Source organism: Entelurus aequoreus, linkage group LG21, assembly GCF_033978785.1.
Source record: "Entelurus aequoreus isolate RoL-2023_Sb linkage group LG21, RoL_Eaeq_v1.1, whole genome shotgun sequence".
Classification (NCBI taxonomy): Eukaryota; Metazoa; Chordata; class Actinopteri; order Syngnathiformes; family Syngnathidae; genus Entelurus; species Entelurus aequoreus.
In genome coordinates this window covers 20296631-20322365 of record NC_084751.1, presented here as the reverse complement: position 1 = coordinate 20322365, position 25735 = coordinate 20296631, and the positions used below count along the sequence as shown (strand labels likewise).

At 38.1% G+C, this 25735-nt stretch overlaps 1 protein-coding gene across 1 annotated transcript in view; it reads left to right on the top strand.

Moving 5' to 3' along the window:
- Nucleotides 1-25735, top strand: part of sfswap (splicing factor SWAP) — a 130824-nt gene that overhangs the window by 86171 nt on the left and 18918 nt on the right. The window contains exons 15-17 of the mRNA XM_062031151.1: nt 4876-5072; nt 24351-24706; nt 25468-25596. Of these exons, the coding sequence (XP_061887135.1) occupies nt 4876-5072; nt 24351-24706; nt 25468-25596 (682 nt within the window). The remainder of the gene's footprint in view (nt 1-4875; nt 5073-24350; nt 24707-25467; nt 25597-25735) is intronic.

The following is a 25735-nucleotide window of genomic DNA, read 5'->3' as shown; positions in this document are numbered from 1 at the left end:
TTTGTATTTTACATGAGTTATTATTTGTACAAACATGGTGCAAAGTAATTCATGATTTGTTAAAAAATGTTAGTGGCTAGCTAGTTAAAATGGGATATTGTGATTTCACAAGACTGTCTTAGAAGTGATCATTTGAAAAATGTGCACTTAGAGAAAATATAAAAATAAAGTGTTGCATATTGATATTTATCTGTTTCTATATATATTTATTGTGAGAAATCATTAAGATGATCAGTGTTTCCACAAAGATAAATATCATTAATTATTAATAATAACAGAGTTAAAGGTAAATTGAGCAAATTGGCTACTTCTGGCAATTTATTTAAGTGTGTATCTAACTGGTAGCCCTTCGCATTAATCAGTACCCAAGAAGTAGCCCTTGGTTTCAAAAAGGTTGGTGACCCCTGGTTTATATCATTAGTGACTATAATGATGGCTTACCAGAAGAGAATGATTTAAGTACCAAACAAAAACTGCATGTTTATTTCGGCAGATTTTTTGTAGAATTTATTAGATAAAGAGGGAAAGAGCAAGAGAGAAATAACTTGTCCTGGATCATAACGACAGTTCCTAACTAGAGCCTTGAAAGACAAACAGACAGAGAGTTCAGACAAATGTGCTACTTTTCAGCATCAAGGGAGCTGACAGGTCCACTTAAGGTCCAATGGGCAAGTTTCAGAGTGTAATGGTCTCTTTTCAGAGCTGACCGACCGCCAGAGAAAGAGGCTTGAAAAGCTTAATAAATAACTGATTGAATTTGCTTGGCTGTGTGGCAAAGTGGCTGTCGGTCAGCGGGCCAAACTTGATCAGATAGCAGGAGAATCAGTGGCAGACAACTGAATGCTAATCTGTATCGATGGGCTGGAAAACAGCCACATACACCTAAAGTGGCTTTCTGTGATAAGTGCGCCAATTCTTTAGACTGTGTGTTTCAACATGTGAAACACCAGTGGGTAGGGGTGTGGGAAAAAATTGATTCGAATTCGAATCGCGATTCTCACGTTGTGCGATTCAGAATCGATTCTCATTCTTTAAAAATCGATTTTTTATTTTTTATTTTATTTTTTTTTAATTAATCAATTTAACAAAACAATACACAGCAATACCATAACAATGCAATCCAAACCCGACCCAGCAACACTCAGAACTGCAATAAACAGAGCAATTGAGAGGAGACACAAACACGACACAGAACAAACCAAAAGTAGTGAAACAAAAATGAATATTATCAACAACAGTATCAATATTAGTTACAATTTCAACATAGCAGTGATTTAAAAATCCCTCATTGACATTATCATTAGACATTTATAAAAAAAATTTAAAAAAGAACAATAGTGTCACAGTGGCTTACACTTGCATCGCATCTCATAAGCTTGACAACACACTGTGTCCAATATTTTCACAAAGATAAAATAAGTCATATTTTTGGTTCATTTAATAGTTAAAACAAATTTACATTATTGCAATCAGTTGATAAAACATTGTCCTTTACAATTATAAAAGCTTTTTACAAAAATCTACTACTCTGCTTGCATGTCAGCAGACTGGGGTAGATCCTGCTGAAATCCTATGTATTGAATGAATAGAGAATCCTTTTGAATCTTGGCAAAAATCTTAGCCACACGATTATCAAATGTAATAGGAAAATTAATTCATACTGACCAAACTGGCTTTATGGAAGGTCCACAATTTTCAGACAATACAAGGAAATTGTTTAATGTTATTTACTATGCTAGAAGTCTCCCTTATCCCACAGCAGTATATACTGTTGATGCGGAGAAGGCATTCGACCGCATAAACTGGTCATTTAGGTTTTGCACATTACGTAAATTTGGATTTGGAGATAATTTTATACAATGGATTAAGATGCTTTATACAAGGCCCATGGCATCAGTCAAAACCAATAATCATATTTCAGAACCTTTTTCCATTAAAAAGAGGAGTAAAACAGGGATGTCCTGCATTTGGATTATTATTTAATTTGGTTATTGAACCCTTAGCTGCAAAAATAAGAAGTGAAAATAATATTCATGGTATAAAAATTGGCTCTCAGTATAATAAGCTATCGATGTATTGTGACGACATAATTCTCTACCTGTCACATGTTAACTCCTCTCTTCACTATATCAATAATGTCATCACTGAATATGGCTGTTTATCAGGGTATAAAGTCCATCCATCCATCCATCAATCTTCTACCGCTTATTCCCTTCAGGGTCGCGGGGGGGCGCTCAATTGGGACAAATGTGAAATATTACCACTTAATAAACACTGCAAGAAATCACAAGTTCAGAACTCCAAAATTAAATGGAAAGAGGCAGAAATCATATATCTAGGACTACACATAACACCAAACCTTTATACAAGCAGAGATCTAAATCTTAAACATTTAAAAAATAAGATAGAATCCAAAATGGAACGCTGGTCACGTCTCCAAATATTACTTTGGGGTCGGGTGAACATAGTAAAAATGAGTATACTGCCAGCAGTTAATTATATACTGAAAATGATGCCTGTCCTAATTAATAAAAGATGGTTTTAGAAAATACATACAATATCACATTTTATATGGTGTGGAAAGAAGGCCAGTTGTTCATACTTAAGGTTGTCTTATACACAAGATAAAGGAGGACTACAATTACCAAACTTCTTACATTATTATATCTCCTTCGGTTGTGAACAAGCAAGCCACTTTTTTCATTCTTCTGCAGATAAGGACTGGATCAACATAGAAAAAAATATGTTAATGAATTTGGACATTGATGTGGGGAGTTTATATTATATTAAAAAAATACCTAATTAATTGAGGCAGAGCCCAATAGAAGCCACCTTTAACATTCTAAAACTGTGTCAGAAAATACTAGGAATCAAGCCAATGACATCTGTAAATCAACCCCTTTGGTACAATCCTAATATTATCATTAATAAAAATGTGGTTAAATGGACAACATGGAAAGACAGAGGTATTACTAAACCTCATCATATTATTAATAAAAACTCTTTTAAACCGTTCAATGATTTAGTTGACCAATATAATGCACCCAGAAATAATTTTTTAAATTGTATCTCTTTAAAACATGTTGTAAATAAATGCATATCCTCTGAAAGTATGTCCTTAAATAGCCATGAACTGGAAGATTGCAACAAAAGAAGCAATCACAGTCCTTAAAATAAATATCCCAATGACACTGCAAACTTGTATTCTTGGGGATCTCCATCAATTTAGTAACGTGTCATCAAAGAGTAAAAATGCATTTCTTTCAATATGTATAATAACATAAAGGGAAATATTAAAAAAATGGATAGATGCTGATAGTCCAACTCATACTGACTGGTACACACAAGCTATGGAGATGATATCAGTAGAAAAAACTGCATTTAGTTGAGATAATAATGAGTCATATATTGGAATATGGGATCCATTATTTAAATTTGTTTTAACTATTAAATGAACCTAAAATATGACTTATTATATCATTGTGGAAAATATTGGACACAATGTGTTACTAATATTGATACTGTTGTCGATAATATTCATTTTTGTCTCACTACTTTTAGATTGTTCCGTGTCATGTTTGTGTGTCCTCAATTGCTCTCGATTGCTCTGTTTATTGCTGTTCTGAATGTTGCTGGGTCGGGTTTGGTTTTGAAATTGTATTGCATTATTATGGTATTGTTGTGTATTGTTTTCGTTTAAAAAAAAAAAAAATCGTTTTTGAATCGAGAATCGTGTTGAATTGAAAAAAAAAAAATCGATTTTGAATCGAATCGTGACCCCAAGAATCGATTTTGAATCGAATCGTGGGACACCCAAAGATTCACAGCCCTACCAGTGGGGCGTATTCAATTGATGTGTAGATTTTGTACATAGTGGCACCTTGGTTTTTGTTCGTAATCTGTTCCAAAAGGTCAGAAGAAAACCAAAGCCATTATTACCATACAAAATAATGTAAATTCAATTAATACAATCTAGACACCCAAAATATTAACACAACATATTCAATAGAGAATAAAATATAGTTTAACTTATATCCCGTGCATCACCTCCACCTCCATCCCTAACAGATCATGACATATTTGGCCCCATAGTGGGTTATTGCAGTTGTGTGCACTTTAAAAAAGGCACAGAGACTTGAGTCACCAACATACAGGATACTTTGTCTGGGCCCCCAATTCCACGGAATGATACCTGCCTGGGTACACCACATAGTTTATTAGGCACAAAGTTAAGCCATACCATAACCTTGATGGGGTACAAAAACCTGGGGAAATATTGGTGATTATGTGTCGAAAATGAAATTGTCCATAAAGTGCGGCATACAAAAATGTAGGTACCACGGTACTTATTTTCTCTTGCCTAATTGTATCCTTCTCTTATGTTGTTTTGGTGTTTTCTAAGCCTGTTCACATGTTCTTTCACCCATTTTTGTTGCTCCATCTTTCTTCATCATCATCATCTCTCAGAGCTACTAATGTATTCCTCCTCCATTGTCGTGCAGATTTCTCCTCGCCTATTCTAATATGGCCCTAACTCGGATTTATATGTCATCTCTGATTTCTTCAGATTTGTCCGCCACCACAGGCGTAGTTTGGCTTATCATTAAGTGCAGAAAATGGCAAACTGCAACCATCAACTTTTGTTTGATCTGACAGCATGCGGAAAATAAATTCCACCATCGATTCCATGTAGATTTTTTGGCTTACATTTCCACGGACCATTAACCATCTTTTATCTGACAAGGTAGCGTGAAAAGAAGAGCATTTCTGACTCTTACGCTTCATATTGTTTATTTATGCCCTTAATCGAGTGGAAATATATTTCAGCAATGGTAAGAAAACAAAATTGTTAAAATGTTCCCTCTTTCATCTTAGCCAAACAGAGACTGGAGGATCGTCTGGCAGCTGCAGCCAGAGAAAAGCTGGCGCAGGCATCCAAAGAGTCCAAGGAGAAACAGCTACAGGCTGAGAGGAAGAGGAAGGCAGCACTATTCCTCCAGACTCTCCGCAGCCCATTAGCAGGGGAGCCAGAGGCCAAGAGAGCTGAACTAGACTTATCTACACGGCTTGAGGTAGATAAATGATTGATAAAGGAGCTTCTGTAATTGTCATTGTGTTCATGTTACTACATAATTTAAACAGACCATTAACCTACTCACCCCTGCTGAAATCATGGTTAAGCAATCCTTAAAAGGACAAATTGTTGGCACCCGAACAAGACAGCGTTACTCTAACTTATCGAATAATGCCTTTTCTGTTCCTGTGGGGCGTACAGAAAATACAATTTGTATGAGATTTTTTTGTTCACATTGGAATTAATTTATACAAATAAATGTATTATTCTTGGATATTACCAGACATTTAAAATCAAAGTTCACTTAATGGCTGGAACTCAACCCCTTTCTCATGTGCCCTTTTATATAACTAATTGAAATTAATTCATGAAACCATTTTTTTAAATGATCAATTACCCCTGAATTATAAATTATTATTGTGACCCCAAATAACTGAAAATAGTTTACATGTCCTATCTCTAAATTGGGTCATTATTTTGATTGATCCATGCATTTAATAAGGAATGGTCCTAATATTGATTAGTTGGGAAACTGATCAATAATCATGTACTTGATTTTGTCTATTTGATTGTTGATGGATTTCGAATTGAGCGCACTACTTAGCTGCAACTAGCAGAAGGGCTGTTATTTCAGTCTTTACTAGTTTGATGTCTGAAGAAGATTTCTAACATCTATGCAGACTTGTAAAACAGTGCTTCTCCACACAGCGCTGGCCTCGTGAAAAAACAAATAGCTTTTCAAACAACAGTGAATCAATTACCCTATTTTTCTAACTAAAAGGCGCACTTAAACTCTTTTGATTTTGTCAAAAATCGTCAGTGCGCCTTATAACCTGGTGCGCCTAATGTACGGAATAATTCTGGTTGTGCTTACCGCCCTCGATGCAATTTTATTTGGTACATGGTGTAATACATGTGACAAGTTGATTGCAGTCACACATAAGAAATATGTGGGGACTGCAATATGACACCAGCAAGCAAGCCCAAAACTTTGATGTTTGAGAATATAGAGCATTACACACGGCGCTCAGAAATCTGTCAAAATGTTTTATTACAAAGCCGCATGATGGATTGTCGCCGCATTACGGCCACCGTTGTCAGACGTACTGTGCTTCAACAAAAGGGAATTATTATGCTCTAAGAACTCCAAAATGGCACCTATTAGGAGACATCTGGTGTTTTGTTTTGCATTATTATGCAAACCAACTGTTCTTACCTATTGGTCCCTGCTGATGGGTATTTGGGATCTGCATCAGTAAGTCTCGAAAATGTGCGTGCTTCCGCCATTGCAGCCCGCGCCGTAGTCAACAAGCTCCTTCTTTGTCTTTATCCTCTTTTAACGTGGCATTTATCCTTTGCTGTTGTCATTACTAATACAAAGTAGTGTACAGTTCTTATTTATATCTGTCAGTGAACTCGCTACGGAAACGCCAAAACTACAGGTGATGGCGGAAAGAAGACGCTGCTGAAGTGGGCCATGTAAACAAGAGCCTTGTAAACAAGATCGCCCACAAAATGGCGCATCTCGAAGAGACGGTAAAAGAGCGACTTGAAGTTGGTCTGTAAAACATTTTGGCCAAATAACCACTATTACATGTTATGTAGACCTCAAGAAAGTGTTTTAAATGTAGAAAAAAAAGTCATAATATGACACCTTTTAATCTGGTACTCCTTTGAAAAATACAGACCTGAATAGACCTGCCCATTTGCAGTGCACCTTATAATTCGGTGAGCCTTATGGTCTGAAAATGATGGTAATAATTTGTTTTCATAGATAATCAAAGACATTTCCTTAGGGCTCACTCCTGATACATCTCATCTGAAAAATAAATGTAAGAACAATAATCACACTAACATTTACAGATTCAAATAAATGCTCCCGTGCATTTAAATAAGGGAGTCTTGATACAACTTGTTTAATTCCGATACTTATATTGGAGCCTTGAGTATTGACCGATATTGATATATTACAATATTTGCTCAAATCTTACATTGTTTTAATATTTTGTTGTGTAGAATGAACAGGCTTGATCAAGGGAAATTACTCAAAGAACAATGTAGATATGTAAAACACTAACCTAATTATTATTAGCCATCTTGAATGGACTTATGCTCTCTTTAATTAAGTTTATTTGGTTATTGTTTTTTGGCAATACCTGGAGGTCACAATAATTCATAAAGTGAGAATCATGACAGACACATTTGCTAGTGGTTACGTTTTAATTTGTGTGGCAAATCAGACTCCACAGTGTGTTATTACTTCCTGAATGTTGCCATCAATGTCGGGAAAAGTGTGGTTTTAAAAACAACACTTCAGTTGGAATGAGAAACTTTGCTTCAATTAGCATGTTTGTATTGGCAAACTTCAGCAATCATACTGTATAATTACGGCTGACAGGTAGAGCTAGTCCATGCCACTTTAAATTGGAAACACGCGGCTATGGTGACAATGTAGGTCTTCGTCCTAATAATGTCTTGCTCAATTGGCTATGGGAGCTCCAGGCCGCCTGCTTCAAAATCTGTCAATTAAAGAGTCAGGATTTGTATTTCATGTGAGATGCAAAGTATTTATTACAGATGCAGAAACACGTTTGTCTTACCGTTGTACTGTATAATGATGCAATCAATATATACTGTATATACTGTATATATATGTATATTGTAGATTGTCACTGAAGGCATCAAAACTATGAATGCACACATGTGGAGTTATGTACTTAACAAAAAAGGTGAAATAACTGAAAACATGTTTTATATTGTAGTTTCTTCAAAATAGCCACCCATTGCTCTGATTACTTTTTCGCACACTCTTGGCTTTCTCTCGATGAGGTTCAAGACCTGAAATGGTTTTCACTTCACAGGTGTGCTTGAGATCGGCCGATACCGTTTACATGCTTTTACTGTAAATTTTAATCACAATATTATCAGACAAAAAAACACAGGACGGCAGTGTAACATAATTAAAACAATATTTTAACTATTTCCTTAATCTTTATTACATGAAATTGGTTAAGCAAAACCCCGAAAGGGACGAGCTGTAGAAAATTAATGGATAAGTGGCTGCATGTTTAAGCAAAATAACTTGACAAAAGCACAATAAATCCTTTTGTTTTGCTTTCAAAGTCATCCTGTGTCTAGGGACTTACTACAGAGCACTGTGATAGTATTCTCTCTTTTAGTGGAGGCCCTTAGGGATATTTTCGTTCACTTTTGTCTAAAAGCGCCAAATTTGGCACAGGTGTAGCTAAGGGCATACTTAAATGATTTAGCTAGGGCGCCCTCGACGGTGACCTTTGGGGTCGCCACAGCGGCCAATCAAATATGGCCGCCACTTGTAATAGCTTTTGTCTCTCACATTTGAAACAGATGAACTACAAATGTAAACTTGGTGTCTATTTCATGTGTTTTGACAATTAGATATGTGTTGAAATGCTCATTTTTATTTTTGGGTGTGTCTAGACTCCTAATTTGCATATTTCCAAGTGGCGTTTTGCTATTTTGAAGACATTGGACGTAACTTGGGCATTGTTAGGAGTAAAACCTGATGCAACATGCATGATTCCTTTCTAATGTTTATATGAAATGTCGGGAGGGGGGGTTGTGACATGTTGAATACATTGGTTTCGCTTAAAGGGCAACTACTATTTGGCCACGTCTTCTTCTCTCCCTTTTTAATTTTTTTTAGTTTTAATTTTTTCATTTTTTTGGGGGGTGGGGTTGTTGTAGTTGTTTTTGTTCCCCAATTACTTGACAAAAGCTGCACCAAGTGTGCGCATCCAGGTTAGTGTGCTGGACCCTCATTGTTGGTGCATGCACCCTCACATCCACACAATGAGGTGCAACAGATCCCAGATTTAAAGCACTTGCAGCGCCCGCTACAACAGTGGTCCCCAACCTTTTTGTAGCTGCGGACCGGTCAACGCTTGAAAATTTGTCCCACGAACCGGGGGGTGGGGGGGAGGTTATAATGTATATATTGTTTTTTATGTTGATTTAATTTAAAAAAATATATTTATTTTGTATTTTTTGTATTTTTTTTAATGTATTTCTTGTGCGGCCCGGTGGTTGGGGACCACTGCGCTGCAAGACTTCTTGCACCCGCAGCGAAGAAGGATGGCACAGGCTGTACTGGCATCTGGCAGATGGGTCCAGTATGGTTCCCAAGTCTTTGTTGTCGAGCTGTTCCATCCCCACATTCCAAAATTGGGAATATTCAGTTTGACGGAGGTTGCCTGACTCTAATAAAAACATTTGGTATGATAGTACACATCTGCTGCGTGCACATCAAAGGCTTGAGTAACTAATCTCCCAAGAAATTTAAAATCTTTACTAGATTCTGCCCAGCTTTTCATTTTGGAATCAACATTATTTGTTAATGCCCTGTGCAGATCTTTCGTATCCTCCCCTTCACATATCACACAATGAATACCACTGGTTTGGGGATGACATGATCGAAGCTTTTTAGGACTTAATAAGGAGGGGACAGCATGATCCTCATGCGTTCCAGCCCTTTTAACACAAGAACTACTACAGTAGCTTCTGCAGCGTTTGTGGTATTTGGCCTTATTTAATACAAGTGTTGATGCGATACCTGAACCATCATTCAATTGATCAAATGTAACATTTATACATGAAGGTATAGCATTCGCAATTTCAATGAAATCTTTCAGATCCTTTTCTAGCGACAAAAGTCCTTCGCTTTGGGGTGTTTGTAAGGGGTCATCAGAATGTAATTGGCAGAGACAACTTAAGTCCCAATTGGTTCTGCTGCTGCTACTATTACTATCAGATGATGTGGAGGTCATATTGTTTGATAATAGCTACACTGAAAAATGCATTACATGAAAATAAAGTTGATGATTGTCACAGTGTTAGATTAGGCAGTAGAATGACTGTACATAGATAAGCTCTTCTGTATGATTTTCCATCAGGAGAAGTCAGGAGACACAACAGTAGCCTGTCGAATGACCAAACTATTATCACACTGTGTGGATAACAGTGTCGGAGCCTTCTCTATAAGATACATTTCTGTTTCTGTTGAAACAGAAACCTATATTACAGGGGGAAGGGGGGTAACACTGACTTTCTCTACTTTTACTAATGTTACAATGAAATATATCTGTAGCTTTACATTCTATCTGTGTTAAAATATATGTGCAATACATTTTGGTAGATAATGGCTATGTTGTTAATATGGAGATTAAAGTGCTCTAATAAATAAATCATAGGTACTATGATTGTCACAATGTAACTTTAATGCCTTCCACAGAAGAAGGCTTAGGACGTATTCCAATAAGTTGGTGCACGGTGACATCCAATTTAGAACCAGGAATGGTGAGAATGACACGAAAAAAGGCTTGGTCAACCGTCCCCCCTTTCTTTGCGAGGATTATGAGTCGTCATTCATCTAAATTGGAATATATGAACATTCTAGCAGTCGGCATACTAATGACAGCAGACCTTACACAGTAAGTGATGTTTATTATGTTTGTTGACTCTCATGAAGTCTGCAATGAGTAATAATCAGTGATGAAGAAAAAAACAAAAGAGAACGTTGTGATGTATTTTTTTAAATTAATGCGCCGCGTATGCTTAGAATGATCAAAATATGTAAACATTACATTGTATTATAAATGCGCCCATTACTACATTACATGTATACTTACATCATGTTTATAAATACTTAATGGAGGTGTTTGAATGTTTTTTTTAAGGGCTTTATAGGCAGAATTTAGAGGTTCCCCTCGGCTCCATTGTAAGGAGACTTTTGATCAAATGTATTTAATAGTTAGAATGCATTGAACAAAATATATCCGTCATGTCTTTTACAAGGGCAGCACGGTGGTACAAGGGTTAGTGCATGTGCCTCACAATACAAAGGTCCTGAGAAGTCCTGAGTTCAAACCTGGGCTTGGGATCTTTCTGTGTGGAGTTTGCATGTTCTCCCCGTGACTGCGTGGGTTCCCTCCGGGTACTCCGGCTTCCTCCCACCGCCAAAAACATGCACCTGTGGATAGGTTGATTGGCAACACTAAATTGGCCCTAGTGTGTGAATGTGAGTGTGAATGTTGTCTGTCTATCTGTGTTGGCCCTGCGATGAGGTGGCGACTTGTCCAGGGTGTACCCCACCTTCCGCCTGAATGCAGCTGAGATAGGCTCCAGCGCCCCCTGCGACCCCAAAAAGGGACAAGCGGTAGAAAATGGATGGATGGATGGATGTCTTTCACAATGATTGTGAACGATAGGCAAAATCCCACAAAAAGTGCAATTCCCCTTTAACATTTATTAAACATCATTTACAAATGGAAAAGTAATGGGTAAGTATTTGTATTCTTGAATTACTTGTATACATCAGTGCTTCTCTCCAGTACTTCGGCAAATGGCAAGCGGTGACCTAGATTGTGAAGGTTTTAAAAACTCAAATACTGTAGCTTATATTTATTGAAAGTACATTAAGGTACAGTTTGAATTTGAGGTACTGTAACATACTGTGTACCAACACAAAAAACACATTTATTGATTATCTCAGGAACAAAATACTTGTATACACAAACTCAAAAATGAATTGAACAAAAAGTGTCTGTTTTTTTTGTACATGTTATATCAGAGGAGTTGAATCAGAGATTCTGTGCCTGCCTGCGAGTTCACATTGAGGGCAGGGCATTATTGTTGTGCTGCAGCAGTCAGTGAGACAAAAGTCTGTCTCAATTTTGTGTTTCAACTTCTATGCTATTGCTAGCCATATTTATTTATTTTATTCTTCTGGGCTCCACTTCCAGCTGTGTAAGCGGGAAGAGGCACAATGCTGATTGAACATTAATTACGTCATGACCAGCCTGACAGAAACACATTCACGCAAACACACACAAAGAATCACGGTCAATAAAGGTGGATTGTTCCGTGCAGGATTATATTGAGCACCGTTGCCTCCCTACTGTTTACTTCTGTGGTAACTTCTAACAAACATTTCTGCCATGTTTGAGGTAATTGAGTATATGCTATCAGCTGATCACTGTGATAGAACTCAAATTAATCACGATTATCGATCACGATCACATAATCACCCTGTCCTAAATCAGAGGACAGGCTTCTACCCAATCAATTGCATCTTTACAGCACTACATCAGACCTTGACTCATGAAATCTACAAAGTGGAACCAATGGATAAATAAAAATGATAGATAATTCCCCTTTTTGATGTAGGGTGCCTTCCTTTAATCTTTGTATTATGGTGCGGCAATAATACAGGGTCTATCTGTTGTTTATATGATTTCATAAGATTTTTGTCGTAGTCGAGAAATTTAGAAGCCTGGTGTCTGTCAAAATAAACACTGAAAAGCAGGCAGGGAAACCCTATTAAGTAAGATTCAGTAGCTAACATGTATGCATAACTGGTCTGTTAACTTATAGGCCAGGTGTGTAGGAGTCACTCCAGATGTTTATTAACTTCCACATCGTAGTGTTTCCAATACGTTCATGTATTTGTGGCGGCCCGCTACAGGAAGTGTTTCTTGCGTCATGCATTTACTCTGTAATCAAATAGCAGTCACATAATTCCACGTATTTACAGTGGGAGCGTCGTGCAGCAGCCTTTGACTAGCGGGACTCATGACTAGCTACAGTATTAATAATACAGAACCTGGAGACACTTTTCTGTCATTTAGAAACCCTTCACTTTCCCAGTGTGTGATGGTAATATGCAAATTAGACGATAACAGTATGTTTGCCATGTATGCCTAACCCAAACAAAGCCCTGACCTCAACGCCATTAAAAAAGCATCTTCTGTATAAACTAGAAAAGGAGACTTGCAAACCCTCTTCTAGATCTAGAGATCTGAATTCCCAAATCTGTGTTCCTGGAAGTGTGGGGGCGGTTTTCGCCGCACAGGAACTTCCTTTAGTGCATGATGCATTTTCTCTGAATTGATCTTGGTGCAGACATCTGTGGTTGTGGAAGATCAATAGGTTAACTGTTATTATAGTTCCCTTGGCCTGGCGCCTCTATTCATTTGTTAGAGCTGGACGATAGTCTATTACATAACATAAACTTTAACGATCAATAAGTTAAAGTAGATTTGGACATGCGATGGCTGATTTGTAGTGTCACTGTTGTTGTTGCTGTTCCTGTGATCATTCAGCATCACTTTTCCTTTCCATGCCTACTTTTATCATTTGTCCAAATTAGACAATATGGTATGAACTAAAGTGTAATTTGGCAGATGCTTTTTATACTGTATCATAATTAATCAATACTCATTTGAAGTGATAAGAGAATGTCACCACTATACTCCTAATCTTCAAGTGCCTCTCCCTCCACCATTGTCTTGCCTAAGCACTGTTGCTGTTTACTGTTCCTCTTGCTGATATTGAAACCTAAGTATATCTTGCCCGAGCAGGTGAGATGCCAGCCTGTGTAGGGGATAAGATTCCCGTAAGTCAGACCTAATTTTAAACAAACCTTGCTTCCCATCATTTCATTATCTCTGCCTTAGCCCAGACTGCCGATAGTGCTCCAACCGAAAGGTGTGATAAATATTCCTCTCCCGACTTCCCTGACTGTTGTTTTTAAAATAACTATTGATTGTCCCATGCACCCGGCACTCCACATTGCAGACGTCACCGCTTTATCTGATTTTCCTCCTGCTTTCGTCTGCTTTCTTTGTCATCCCTTCTGTTTGCATTATCCCTCCCTTGTCCATGTTTTATGCTTCACCCTTCTCTTAAAGAGTTTACCACATTGGGAATGGAAGGGATTGACTTGAGGACTGAAGAACTATTATGAAGCCTTATGGTAATGTTAAAGTACATACTGTATGACCAGGTTATGTTTACAGCGTCTTCCACAGTACACATTGCTTTTTTGGTCTTATGTCAAGGTAAAACATTTTGAGAGAGATACAAATAGGTTAGTTATGCAAAACGCAAATGTCCACTGCAAGGGACGCTTGTTCTCAGAAAGGATACTTATCAGGCATCCTCAATGTTCGCTATTTAGCAGAATTTAGCTATTGTTCTAGCCAATTAGGTATTTTTTTTAGATTTCTGTTAAAAAAACGCTAACTCTGCCGCTCTTCTCCTGCACTAACTGACTTGTTCACACTTTCCGGCGCACCGTGGCTCGCTGGCTGCTGAGAGTCAAGGCTAGCTAGGCGAGTAGGCCTAGTGCAGCCTGCGCTAACTGGCGTGTCCACACCGTCTAAATGTATGTTATTATTCTGTTGTAACATGTGGACACATCTCTCCAGCAGGGACAACCTCTCTGAGAGAAGTGTGCAATTGTTACATTAAGCCAAACTCGCGTTTATGCCGGAGTCAGAGTGGTGATGTTTTTGGAGCTAGAGAAGCTAGGCTAAACTATGCTTAGCTAGCTTGCGTGTGAAGCGATGAAAAATCAAAGAGTGAATGCTTCTAATAATTCCAGCAATGTTGAGTTTGGACCGTGTTATAGTATAGGTTAACGGTAAAGAGAATGATAGTAGTCAGTAGATTGGGGGAAAAAAATGTATAACCTTGTGGAAACCCGAGTGCTGTAACACATGAATATATTGCTGTTGACCAGTATATACTATGTCACATGATTTTATCATGACTTAAAATACTAAACCCACTAACTTGTACCAGTACTAGAGCTACTTCTACATGGCCAAAGTTGCCTAAAAGGCACAAATAAGTATTGTAGCAATGGAAATACTGTGTAGTGAACTGTAATTACCCAATGTGGGTTGCAGAAGGCAGCGGCAGGCTTGTCACAGTGTTAGACTAGTCTGGAAGCGAAGAAGAAACTCGGAAGTGTACATGGAGCTTGTTCTCGTGAGGGTGTGTCGTGCTTCTGCCTGTTGGCTCTACAGTGCCGGTTTTGTGAAAACAAATAAAAGGCTAACTTGCGCACAGTCATTCTGCCTCCTTCGTATATCCACCACCATTACAGTATGATCATGAGTTTATTAAGATTACATGTAATAAAAATCTTCATGTTATAATTGAACAAACGTGTAGCATATATCATGAATGCAATCTTACATCCATGACTTTATTAAGTGACTCGTTAGTTCAACAACATATTTGAAAGTTACAGTATTTGTAATCAAATATAGCCGCCATATTGCATATATTCATGAAATGTCTTATAGTGATGTCGTGAAGAGATTTTGTCGAACCAGACAAAACATTGAAATAATGAAATAAACTATGGATGGCTTTTATTGATGTGGTGAAGATATTTTCTAAATACAAACAAGGATCTAATGACATAGACTATGGATGTCGTACATTCTTGGAATGGTTATTAGATATTTTCTCACCAAAAGCAATGCCCCATTGATGATGTTGTACACATACTTGCCAACCCTCCCGATTTTTCTGGGAGACTCCCGAATTTCAGTGCCCCTCCCGAAAATCTCCCGGGGCAACCATTCTCCCGAATTTGTCCTGATTTTCACCCGGACAACAATATCCTCAATATTGTTGTCTGGGTGAAAATGGCACTGCCTTTAGCATCCTCTACAACCTGTCGTCGCGTCCGCTTTTTCTCCATACAAACAGCGTGCCGGCACAGTCACATGTTGTATGCGGCTTCTACAGACACACGTAAGTGACTGCAAGACATACTTGGTCAACAGCCATACAGGTCACACTGAGGGTGACCGTATAAACAACTTTAACACTGTTGCAAATATGCGCCACACCATGAACCCACACCAAACAAGAATGACAAACACATTTCGGGAGAACATCCGCACCGTAACACAACATAAACACAACAGAACAAATACCCAGAATCCCTTGCAGCCCTAACTCTTCCGGGCTACAATATACACCCCCGCTACTACCAAACCCTGCCCCCACACCAACCCCGCCCCCTGCCCACCTCAACCCGGCCCCCCACACCAACCGCCCCCCCATCTCCCGAATTCGGAGGTCTCAAGGTTGGCAAGTATGGTTGTACAGTCAAGAAAAAGAGGTGTGATTTTCAGTTTATAGCAACTGATAGAAACCATTGGTAACCGTAATTTCGGAACTATACTTTTTTCCACGCTTTGAACCCTGATCCTTATACAAACCCCATTTCCATATGAGTTGGGAAATTGTGTTACATGTAAATATAAGCGGAATACAATGATTTGCAAATCCTTTTCAACCCATATTCAATTAAATGCACTACAAAGACAAGATATTTGATGTTCAAACTCATAAACTTTATTTTTTTTTGCAAATAATAATTAACTTAGAATTTCATCGCTGCAACCCGTGCCAAAGTAGTTGGGAAAGGGCATGTTCACCACTGTGTTACATGGCCTTTCCTTTTAACAACACTCAGTAAACGTTTGGGAACTGAGGAGACACATTTTTTAAGCTTCTCAGGTGTAATTATTTCCCATTCTTGCTTGATGTACAGCTTAAGTTGTTCAACAGTCCGGGGGTCTCCGTTGTGGTATTTTAGGCTTCATAATGTGCCACACATTTTCAATGGGAGACAGGTCTGGACTACAGGCAGGCCAGTCTAGTACCCGCACTCTTTTACTATGAAGCCATGTTGATGTAACACGTGGCTTGGCATTGTCTTGCTGAAATAAGCAGGGGCGTCCATGGTAACGTTGCTTGGATGGCAACATATGTTGCTCCAAAACCTGTATGTACCTTTAAGCATTAATGGCGCCTTCACAGATGTGTAAGTTACCCATGTCTTGGGCACTAATACACTCCCATACCATCACAGATGCTGGCTTTTCAACTTTGCACCTATAACAATCCGGATGGTTCTTTTCCTCTTTGGTCCGGAGTACATGACGTCCACAGTTTCCAAAAACAATTTGAAATGTGAACTCGTCAGACCACAGAACACTTTTCCACTTTGTATCAGTCCATCTTAGATGAGCTCAGGCCCAGCGACGGCGTTTCTGGGTGTTGTTGATAAACGGTTTTCGCCTTGCATAGGAGAGTTTTAACTTGCACTTACAGATGTAGCGACCAACTGTAGTTACTGACAGTGGGTTTCTGAAGTGTTCCTGAGCCCATGTGGTGATATTCCTTACACACTGATGTTGCTTGTTGATGCAGTACAGCCTGAGGGATCGAAGGTCACGGGCTTAGCTGCTTACGTGCAGTGATTTCTCCAGATTCTCTGAACCCTTTGATGATATTACGGACCGTAGATGGTGAATTCCTTGCAATAGCTGGTTGAGAAAGGTTTTTCTTAAACTGTTCAACAATTTGCTCATGCATTTTTTGACAAAGTGGTGACCCTCGCCCCATCCTTGTTTGTGAATGACTGACCATTTCATGGAATCTACTTTTATACCCAATCAGGGCACCCACCTGTTCCCAATTTGCCTGTTCACCTGTGGGATGTTCCAAATAAGTGTTTGATGAGCATTCCTCAACTTTATCAGTATTTATTGCCACCTTTCCCAACTTCTTTGTCACGTGTTGCTGGCATCAAATTCTAAAGTTAATGATTATTTGCAAAAAAAAAAGTTTATCAGTTTGAACATCAAATATGTTGTCTTTGTAGCATATTCAACTAAATATGGGTTGAAAATGATTAGCAAATCATTGTTTTCCGTTTATATTTACATCTAACACAATTTCCCAACTCATATGGAAAAGGAGTTTGTACATTGATGCAGCTAATTCCTGGATTTTTGGGGGGTTCACAAGCTTCATGCCGCCAACAAATTTAGCCTTGTCACATCAGACCAATGAAATTGGCAAGGCGAATTTGCCTTAAAATGAAAGTGAAAAAGAGGCTGAGAAAATGTCAAAGTCTGTTAAACTCCGATACTGAAGACAACTTCAGCGGTTTCGGTGCGCAGTGGGAAGATAATGAAGGTAGCGCTCAATTACTTTTCTGGTAGGCTACTTTATGTTGTGTTACAGGCACTGTCTTTTGTTAAATGTGTAAGCGTCTGTGTAAATAATCAGTGTTTCAATTTGTACGTTTGCGGCTTGTTTATGCACAAAATAAAATGCGGCAAAAAAATTAAGTGAGTTCGAATTACATTTAATGTATATTCGGTTTATCATCCGGAAATTACGGTACAGTTGAATTTACAGAATTATTCATTTTCATTTGCTTACTAGTATATTTCTGTTGTTTTTTTTTTCTGCATAGCAAACCAATTGGATAGCAGACTATCTTTGCCACTATTACTACTAAGTAAGGAATTAATTTTTTATGCCTCAAGAGGTTAAAGATAATGTAGTGATGCAATATAAACTCGATCATTTGAAAGTTCGATTACTCGCATTCTACATGGTGGATAACATTTTTTTAACTAGTATTCCCATCTATACATTCCTGGTTGTTGGTTTATTTTGTACATTTTTAAAACTATCATATTTGATGTAAATGCCTTAGTTGCTGTGGTTGCTTCAAGAAACCTCGTGAGAATGAGGCTTTGCATAAATCGGACGTTTGTGCAAGGTTCTTGGCCACTCGCTGGCCTAGATGGGCTCAATCTGTAGAAATAAGTTTACATCAGCATGAAATGAAATTGAAAAGTAGTAGTAGCAGTAGCGCTTCACTGATTGCACTTCTAAAAATGGAATGGCCTCAATAACAACTCAAGCTTCAACCCAGAAAGATGAAATCTGCCCTTGCAAGATTTAGGGTCATGTTTAATCCACTGATGGACTCGGGCTATCTTTTTCAGCAGCAGTCCAAACTAATGTGAGCCGACGGGGCAGCATTGGGTTAATGAGAGACACCAAGCAACTTCATTGTGCTGTCCAGCAAACAATGGTTTTCATTCAGAATGATAGCAGCTTTGGATGGGAATTGTGGAGTAATGTTTGCAAGAAAGCAATAGGTTTTGATTGGATGTCCATGCTATATTTATTGGCCACAGCATCTCCTTCATGTGCTATACCAAAATGTTTGTCTCCTAGAGAACGAGAGGTAGTAGTGCAGTGGTACCATGGGTTACATTAGTAAACGCTACCAAAAAGTTTGGCAAAAACCGAAGCAATCTCTCCCATATGAAATTATGTACATCTAATTAATATAATAAGTTGTAAAAACCTAACCAGTGAAATTCAAACACCATGTTACTGTTCCAACTGAATGTAATGTAACAGTGGCCAAAAAATATATACAGGTATATATATACTTGTTACATAAAGGCTTGTTTTTAGGGAATACTTAGCCCTACTATGCTACTGTATTTTAATGTTGGTCATTATGGTGGTACTTTGAGAGCTGAGTGTTTTCTGAAGTGGTACTTGGTGAAAAAAGTCTGATAACTACTGCCCTAACATATTGAGATAAAACACGTGTTATATATTTTATATACATGTAAATAACATTAAATGAATAAATGAGTATTTAACTTAATTGAAGACTTTGCTAACGAAGACGACAATGATCTTAGAGGGAAGAGGGGAAAAGAGAGCCACACAAACGCCACTTTCACACTTTGCTGAATTATTCAATCAATCAATCAATGTTTATTTATATAGCCCTAAATCACAAGTGTCTCAAAGGGCTGTACAAGCCACAACGACATCCTCGGTACAGAGCCCACATACGGGCAAGGAAAACTCACCCCAGTGGGACGTCAATGTGAATGACTATGAGAAACCTTGGAGAGGACCGCATATGTGGGTACCCCCCCCCCCCCCTCCTCTAGGGGAGACCGAAAGCGAAAGCAATGGATGTCGAGTGGGTCTTGAATACAATAGTGTTTTTCACCTTCTTTATCAAAGTGCTGGCAACTTTATGTAGCCACATAGTGGTTGGTCTATCGCTTGTATTTAGCACATAGTGATAGCTAAACACTGGTCCTTGCCGTTGACATCAATTAGAAGATTGCTTACTCTTTGTCTTTATCACAGTGTTTACAATGCATGAATACTCTTATTTTGTGAAACTGAAGCACTTATACAAAAACATGTTTTTATATAGTTAAACATGCATGATTTTTAAGGCACTTAATATTATTTTTCACATGTATTTTTATTACAAGACAACTCAAAAAGAGTGACTATGTTAGGTACAGGGTAGAATATGAATATTAAGCGTTAGCTTATATATTTTAAGAAATATGAAACACACTGCCATAATACTCATGAACTTGTGTACAAATATGATATATTACATTATAAATGTACAGCGCTTTGTCAAGGCTTAACAGCAATGGATGCAAAAGCTTAGGAGTGACATGTTGGAGACAAAGCAAAGAAGATGGCTGCTCTGATCGTAGACCTTTCTCATGTGACTGATGGCCAATAGAAATTGAGGACTGTCAAATTAAATGAGCTTCCCTATACTATATATGACCACGAGGATTCACTTTGCAACATTACAGTGGGATATTTTGCAGTTGTATGCAATTTTTAAAAAAAAGAAGCACGGAGACTAATTTACCAACGCATGGGGTTTATTTGTCTGGCCAAATGATATAGACTAATTTGGTACACGCAATGTTTGGTCATAGGATAACTAAGATGGTATACGAAAACCAGAGTAAAATATTTTTGTTGAAAAATGGGGCGTTCAAGGTACCACTGTAGTTGCATATAGGGAGTTTTTTTTTTACAATGTTATATAACCAATATAATGAGTGGATGGATAACCTGTAAATAGTAGGTGGATAATCTCAAATTTACACATTACTACAGTGGAATCTTGATTTACTATCCATCCATTTTCTACCGCTTGTCCCTTTTGGGGTCGCGCTGGAGCCTATCTCAGCTGCATCCGGGCGGCCTGATCTACAAACCCCGTTTCCATATGAGTTGGGAAATTGTGTTAGATGTAAATATAAACGGAATACAATGATTTGCAAATCCTTTTCAACCCATATTCAATTGAATGCACTACAAAGACAAGATATTTGATGTTCAAACTCATAAACCTTTTTTTTTTTGCAAATAATAATTAACTTAGAATTTCATGGCTGCACCATGTGCCAAAGTAGTTGGGAAAGGGCATGTTCACCACTGTGTTACATGGCCTTTCCTTTTAACAACACTCAGTAAACGTTTGGGAACTGAGGAGACGCATTTTTTAAGCTTCTCAGGTGGAATTATTTCCCATTCTTGCTTGATGTACAGCTTAAGTTGTTCAGCAGTCCGGGGGTCTCCGTTGTGGTATTTTAGGCTTCATAATGTGCCACACAATTTCAATGGGAGACAGGTCTGGACTACAGGCAGGCCAGTCTAGTACCCGCACTCTTTTGCTATGAAGCCACGTTGATGTAACATGTGGCTTGGCATTGTCTCGCTGAAATAAGCAGGGGCGTCCATGGTAACTTTGCTTGGATGGCAACATATGTTGCTCCAAAACCTGTATGTACCTTTCAGCATTAATGGCACCTTCACAGATGTATAAGTTACCCATGTCTTGGGCACTAATACACCCCCATACCATCACAGATGCTGGCTTTTCAACTTTGCGCCTATAACAATCCGGATGGTTCTTTTCCTCTTTGGTCCGGAGGACACGACGTCCACAGTTTCCAAAAACAATTTGAAATGTGGACTCGTCAGACCACAGAACACTTTTCCACTTTGTATCAGTCCATCTTAGATGAGCTAACGGCGTTTCTGGGTGTTGTTGATAAACGGTTTTCGCCTTGTATAGGAGAGTTGCACTTACAGATGTAGCGACCAACTGTAGTTACTGACAGTGGGTTTTTGAAGTGTTCCTGAGCCCATGTGGTGATATCCTTTACACACTGATGTCGCTTGTTGATGCAGTACAGCCTGAGGGATCGAAGGGCACGGGCTTAGCTGCTTACGTGCAGTGATTTCTCCAGATTCTCTGAACCTTTTGATGATATTACGGACCGTAGATGGTGAAATCCCTAAATTCCTTGCAATAGCTGGTTGAGAAAGGTTTTTCTTAAACTGTTCAACAATTTGCTCACGCATTTGTTGACAAAGTGGTGACCCTCGCCCCATTCTTGTTTGTGAATGACTGAGCATTTCATGGAATCTACTTTTATACGCTATCTTGGCACCCACCTGTTCCCAATTTGCCTGTTCACCTGTGTGATGTTCCAAATAAGTGTTTGATGAGCATTCCTCAACTTTATCAGTATTTATTGCCACCTTTCCCAACTTCTTTGTCATGTGTTGCTGGCATCAAATTCTAAAGTTAATGATTATTTAGAAAAAAAAATGTTTATCACTTTGAACATCAAATATGTTGTCTTTGTAGAATATTCAACTGAATATGGGTTGAAAATTATTTGCAAATCATTGTATTCCGTTTATATTTACATCTAACACAATTTCCCAACTCACATGAAAACGGGGTTTGTACTAATGTAAGTGTTTCTTGAACAGGGTTTTAAATTGAAAAGTTTGTATATTGAAGCAAAAAAGAAACAATGTTAACATGAATAATGGGTTCCAGCCTGAACAAAGGTCTATATTTTATTAAAAGTTTGCACACTTTGAATACAATCTAAAGCGATTTTACAGTACGGTACATCATGGGGTGATGGATCAATTATCCCTCAAAGTATCAGTAGTTTAAAAACAAGTTGCCTCTATATTGAAGCTATTATCATATATATCTGATGTACGACACCAAAAGACTGACAAAGTTTGCGATTAAATAGATATGATCAAAATAGTATCAATCTCACAGATTTTACCGAGCCATTTTGAGACAGTCACGTCATTGTGTGACGTAGAGGTAAAAACCACAGATCCCTTCCTTACCAACAACAATTCAAGTCATGCAGACTTTGTGTGAGCCAAAAACGACTACTTTTGGACAAATTATGGTTCAGAACCTTATATTTTTTATCCTGAATATGAAGAGAGTGAGCTATAATTTTTAGGAGCTAAAAGTACTTTGTCTGCGTTAGAGCTTATCACAACAACATTACTAATATTTGGTTAATATTCAGGTGACAAGATGTAAATAGAGTACTGTTTGCAGGTTTTGGATGGTTGTTTAGAGAGTTTTGTGGGCAAATGGCTAGCCGCCATTGACTCCATGATTGTTAGCGGACATGTTCATGTCTTATATAAGGATTGTGACTGATAGACAGCACATGACTTTCTACATGTCTTTCTAATTTTTGCGTATTTCCAGTATGACTGATCTGATAACATGGTCAAATTGCAGAAGCGTTACTACAGTGACGTCAATGTCCAGATATAGCTGAAGGTATTTGGAGCGAAATATTCAAAATGGCTTACTGAATTTGTGGCATTTTGTGATGTTTGGACGGTCTTTTCACATACTTTGCGGATTGTAAATACAACTGGATATGATTTATTTGATACAATGAAACACAATAATATAAAGTTAACTTGTTTTTCCACTTTATTCGTACTTTAAAGGGGAACTGCAATTTTTTGGAATTTTGCCTGTTCACAATCATTATGAGAGACAAGAACACATGTCTTTTTTTTATCTGAATATATGGAGGATAAACAAATGCTTCTATCACTGTACACTGAGACAAGGGTCGTGCGCTAAAGCAAATTTTTATTTGATGTGTAGTTCATTAATCGAACATTTCATGTGAGGGGTTTATAAACAGAGGTTCTATTGTATTATTGTGTTACTTGGTCAACACTAAAACGATACGGCAAATTTGTGATGAACTATTATGATACATGTAAGACATTTCACTCATATTTCAAATCAAAGGTTGATTTGTTTAGTTTCGGTTTCATTATTGTATTGTTGTGTTTATTATGCACTTTTTAACAGGAAATAACGACAATCACCTTCATTCTCAACGATTCTGAGAGTGCACTACAAGTAACGGAGCAGCTAGATGTTAAAAATACAATGTAGTAAAACGTTTGCATTGGGTTTTGGACAGTGTTGGACATCGGACAATGACTTTATTAATGATATCATCAGATGTTGCTGTATGAGTAATGTACCTTGAAAAACAAAGATTCATGTTGTCCACTTTAAGTTACCCTGTTTTTGCTGCTTTCCTGTTTATCCACACTTAATTGCTTCTGTTCGGTTTAAACTGCACTGCAAGGCACAACAAAGACACAATATCCCCACTGTGTAAAGTGGTTATGAACATTGTGTACGCTCTCTCTTCCCAGCCTGCCGTTTACATCTCTTGGATCTTGCTAAATAAATGGCCCAGTTATTGATTACATACAGAGAGATAAGGCTTTTGGGAATTTATTTACTCTCCCCAAACGTCAAATTGACAAAGAGACCAGTTGTCTTCAATCAATGAGTAGCCTTTTTGTGTCTTTAGAATAATTACAAAGTGCAATCGGGGCATTGAATCGAAAAGTAAAATGCGCTGACTGAATTTTCATGCCTCTGTCCCGCTTCTAGATGCAAGAGGCCCTTTCTCTTCTGTCTGATCTGCCTCCCTCGCAAATGTCCTCTGTGACACCTGCATATCTTCAAGATAAAAGATCTCACATAGAGAGCAGAAGAAGCCATCGCAGCAGGGAGGCCCACTCGTCGTCGCACAACTCTACCTCCAGAAGCGCGGACAAAAAAGATAGATACCGAGACAGCGATCGTGAGAGACGCAGAGACCGGGAGAGGGAGAAGGATAGGGAGAGAGAAAGAGAAAGAGACAAAAAGAAGAAAAAACACAAGAGAAGGTCGAGGTCAAGATCTACATCGAGACCAAAGAGCAGACACTCGCTTCCCAGTGCCTACAAGAGATCACGCAGGTCCCGGTAAGATTGGGTCTATTGTAGCCTTTTCTTTCAATTTTTACTACTCTTTTTACTCAGTTTAGGACAATTCTTAAATACCACTTGGACTATACAAGCCGATCACACTTGGTCTTGCAGTCACACTGCTCTACACCATTAGGTCAAGACTGTACTTTTGCAGCTTTGGTCATGTTTGTATTTGTTGTGAACATGCCTCTTACAGTACACAAGTCAAGCAGACTTGAGGTTTGGTTACATGTGTGTAGTAGTATAAGTGTGTCTTTAGAACCTTCCTAGGAACAAACTAAAGACCATGTTTACTAGGGGTGTTAAAAAAAAAAAGATTTCCGTGTTAATTGCGATTCTTATTTGTAACGATTATTAATCGATTAAAAAAAATTTGACGTTATTAAATGTTTAGGTATAATTTTTTTTTTAAACAAAACCAGTTTTCTTTTCAGTATTATAGAAATGTAGTAGAGCTGTTCATCTATTTTATGGAGGAATGTAGTTAGTTATAAAACTGGCACCCAATGTTATTAAAAAAGTATTGGTTTTGAATCGAGAATCGTCTTTAATCGTCAATAATCCTTTCTGAATCGAATCGTGTGGTGCCCCAAGATTCACAGCCCTAATGTTTACAAACATTGGTAGTAATTAAGGCTTAACGACTATTTGTGTGTATTTTTTATTTACTGGTTATCTAATCGGTTGTTCTTTTGAAAGTGCTCTGCTTGTTTCCTGTGCTCTGCCTTAAGATGTTGTTGTACTCCTCTGACAAGGTCTCGTTCATATTCCCCTGGAAGAAGAAGCAGGGATGGTCCGTCATCAGAAAGGAGACAAGTCAAAGAGCGCGAACCTCATCATCACAGTAGCCGCTCTAGTGTGCCAAGGGAGCTTTCCAAATCCAGGTGAAGCTTCTAGCAAACACATTCGCTTTTTTGAAGGGCCCATATTATACTATTTGTTGGCAATTTTAAATTAGTCTCCCAGGTCCCACAAAAGTGTGTTGCCCAAAATCAAGCCTTGATGCTGAAATTTAGACAGTTT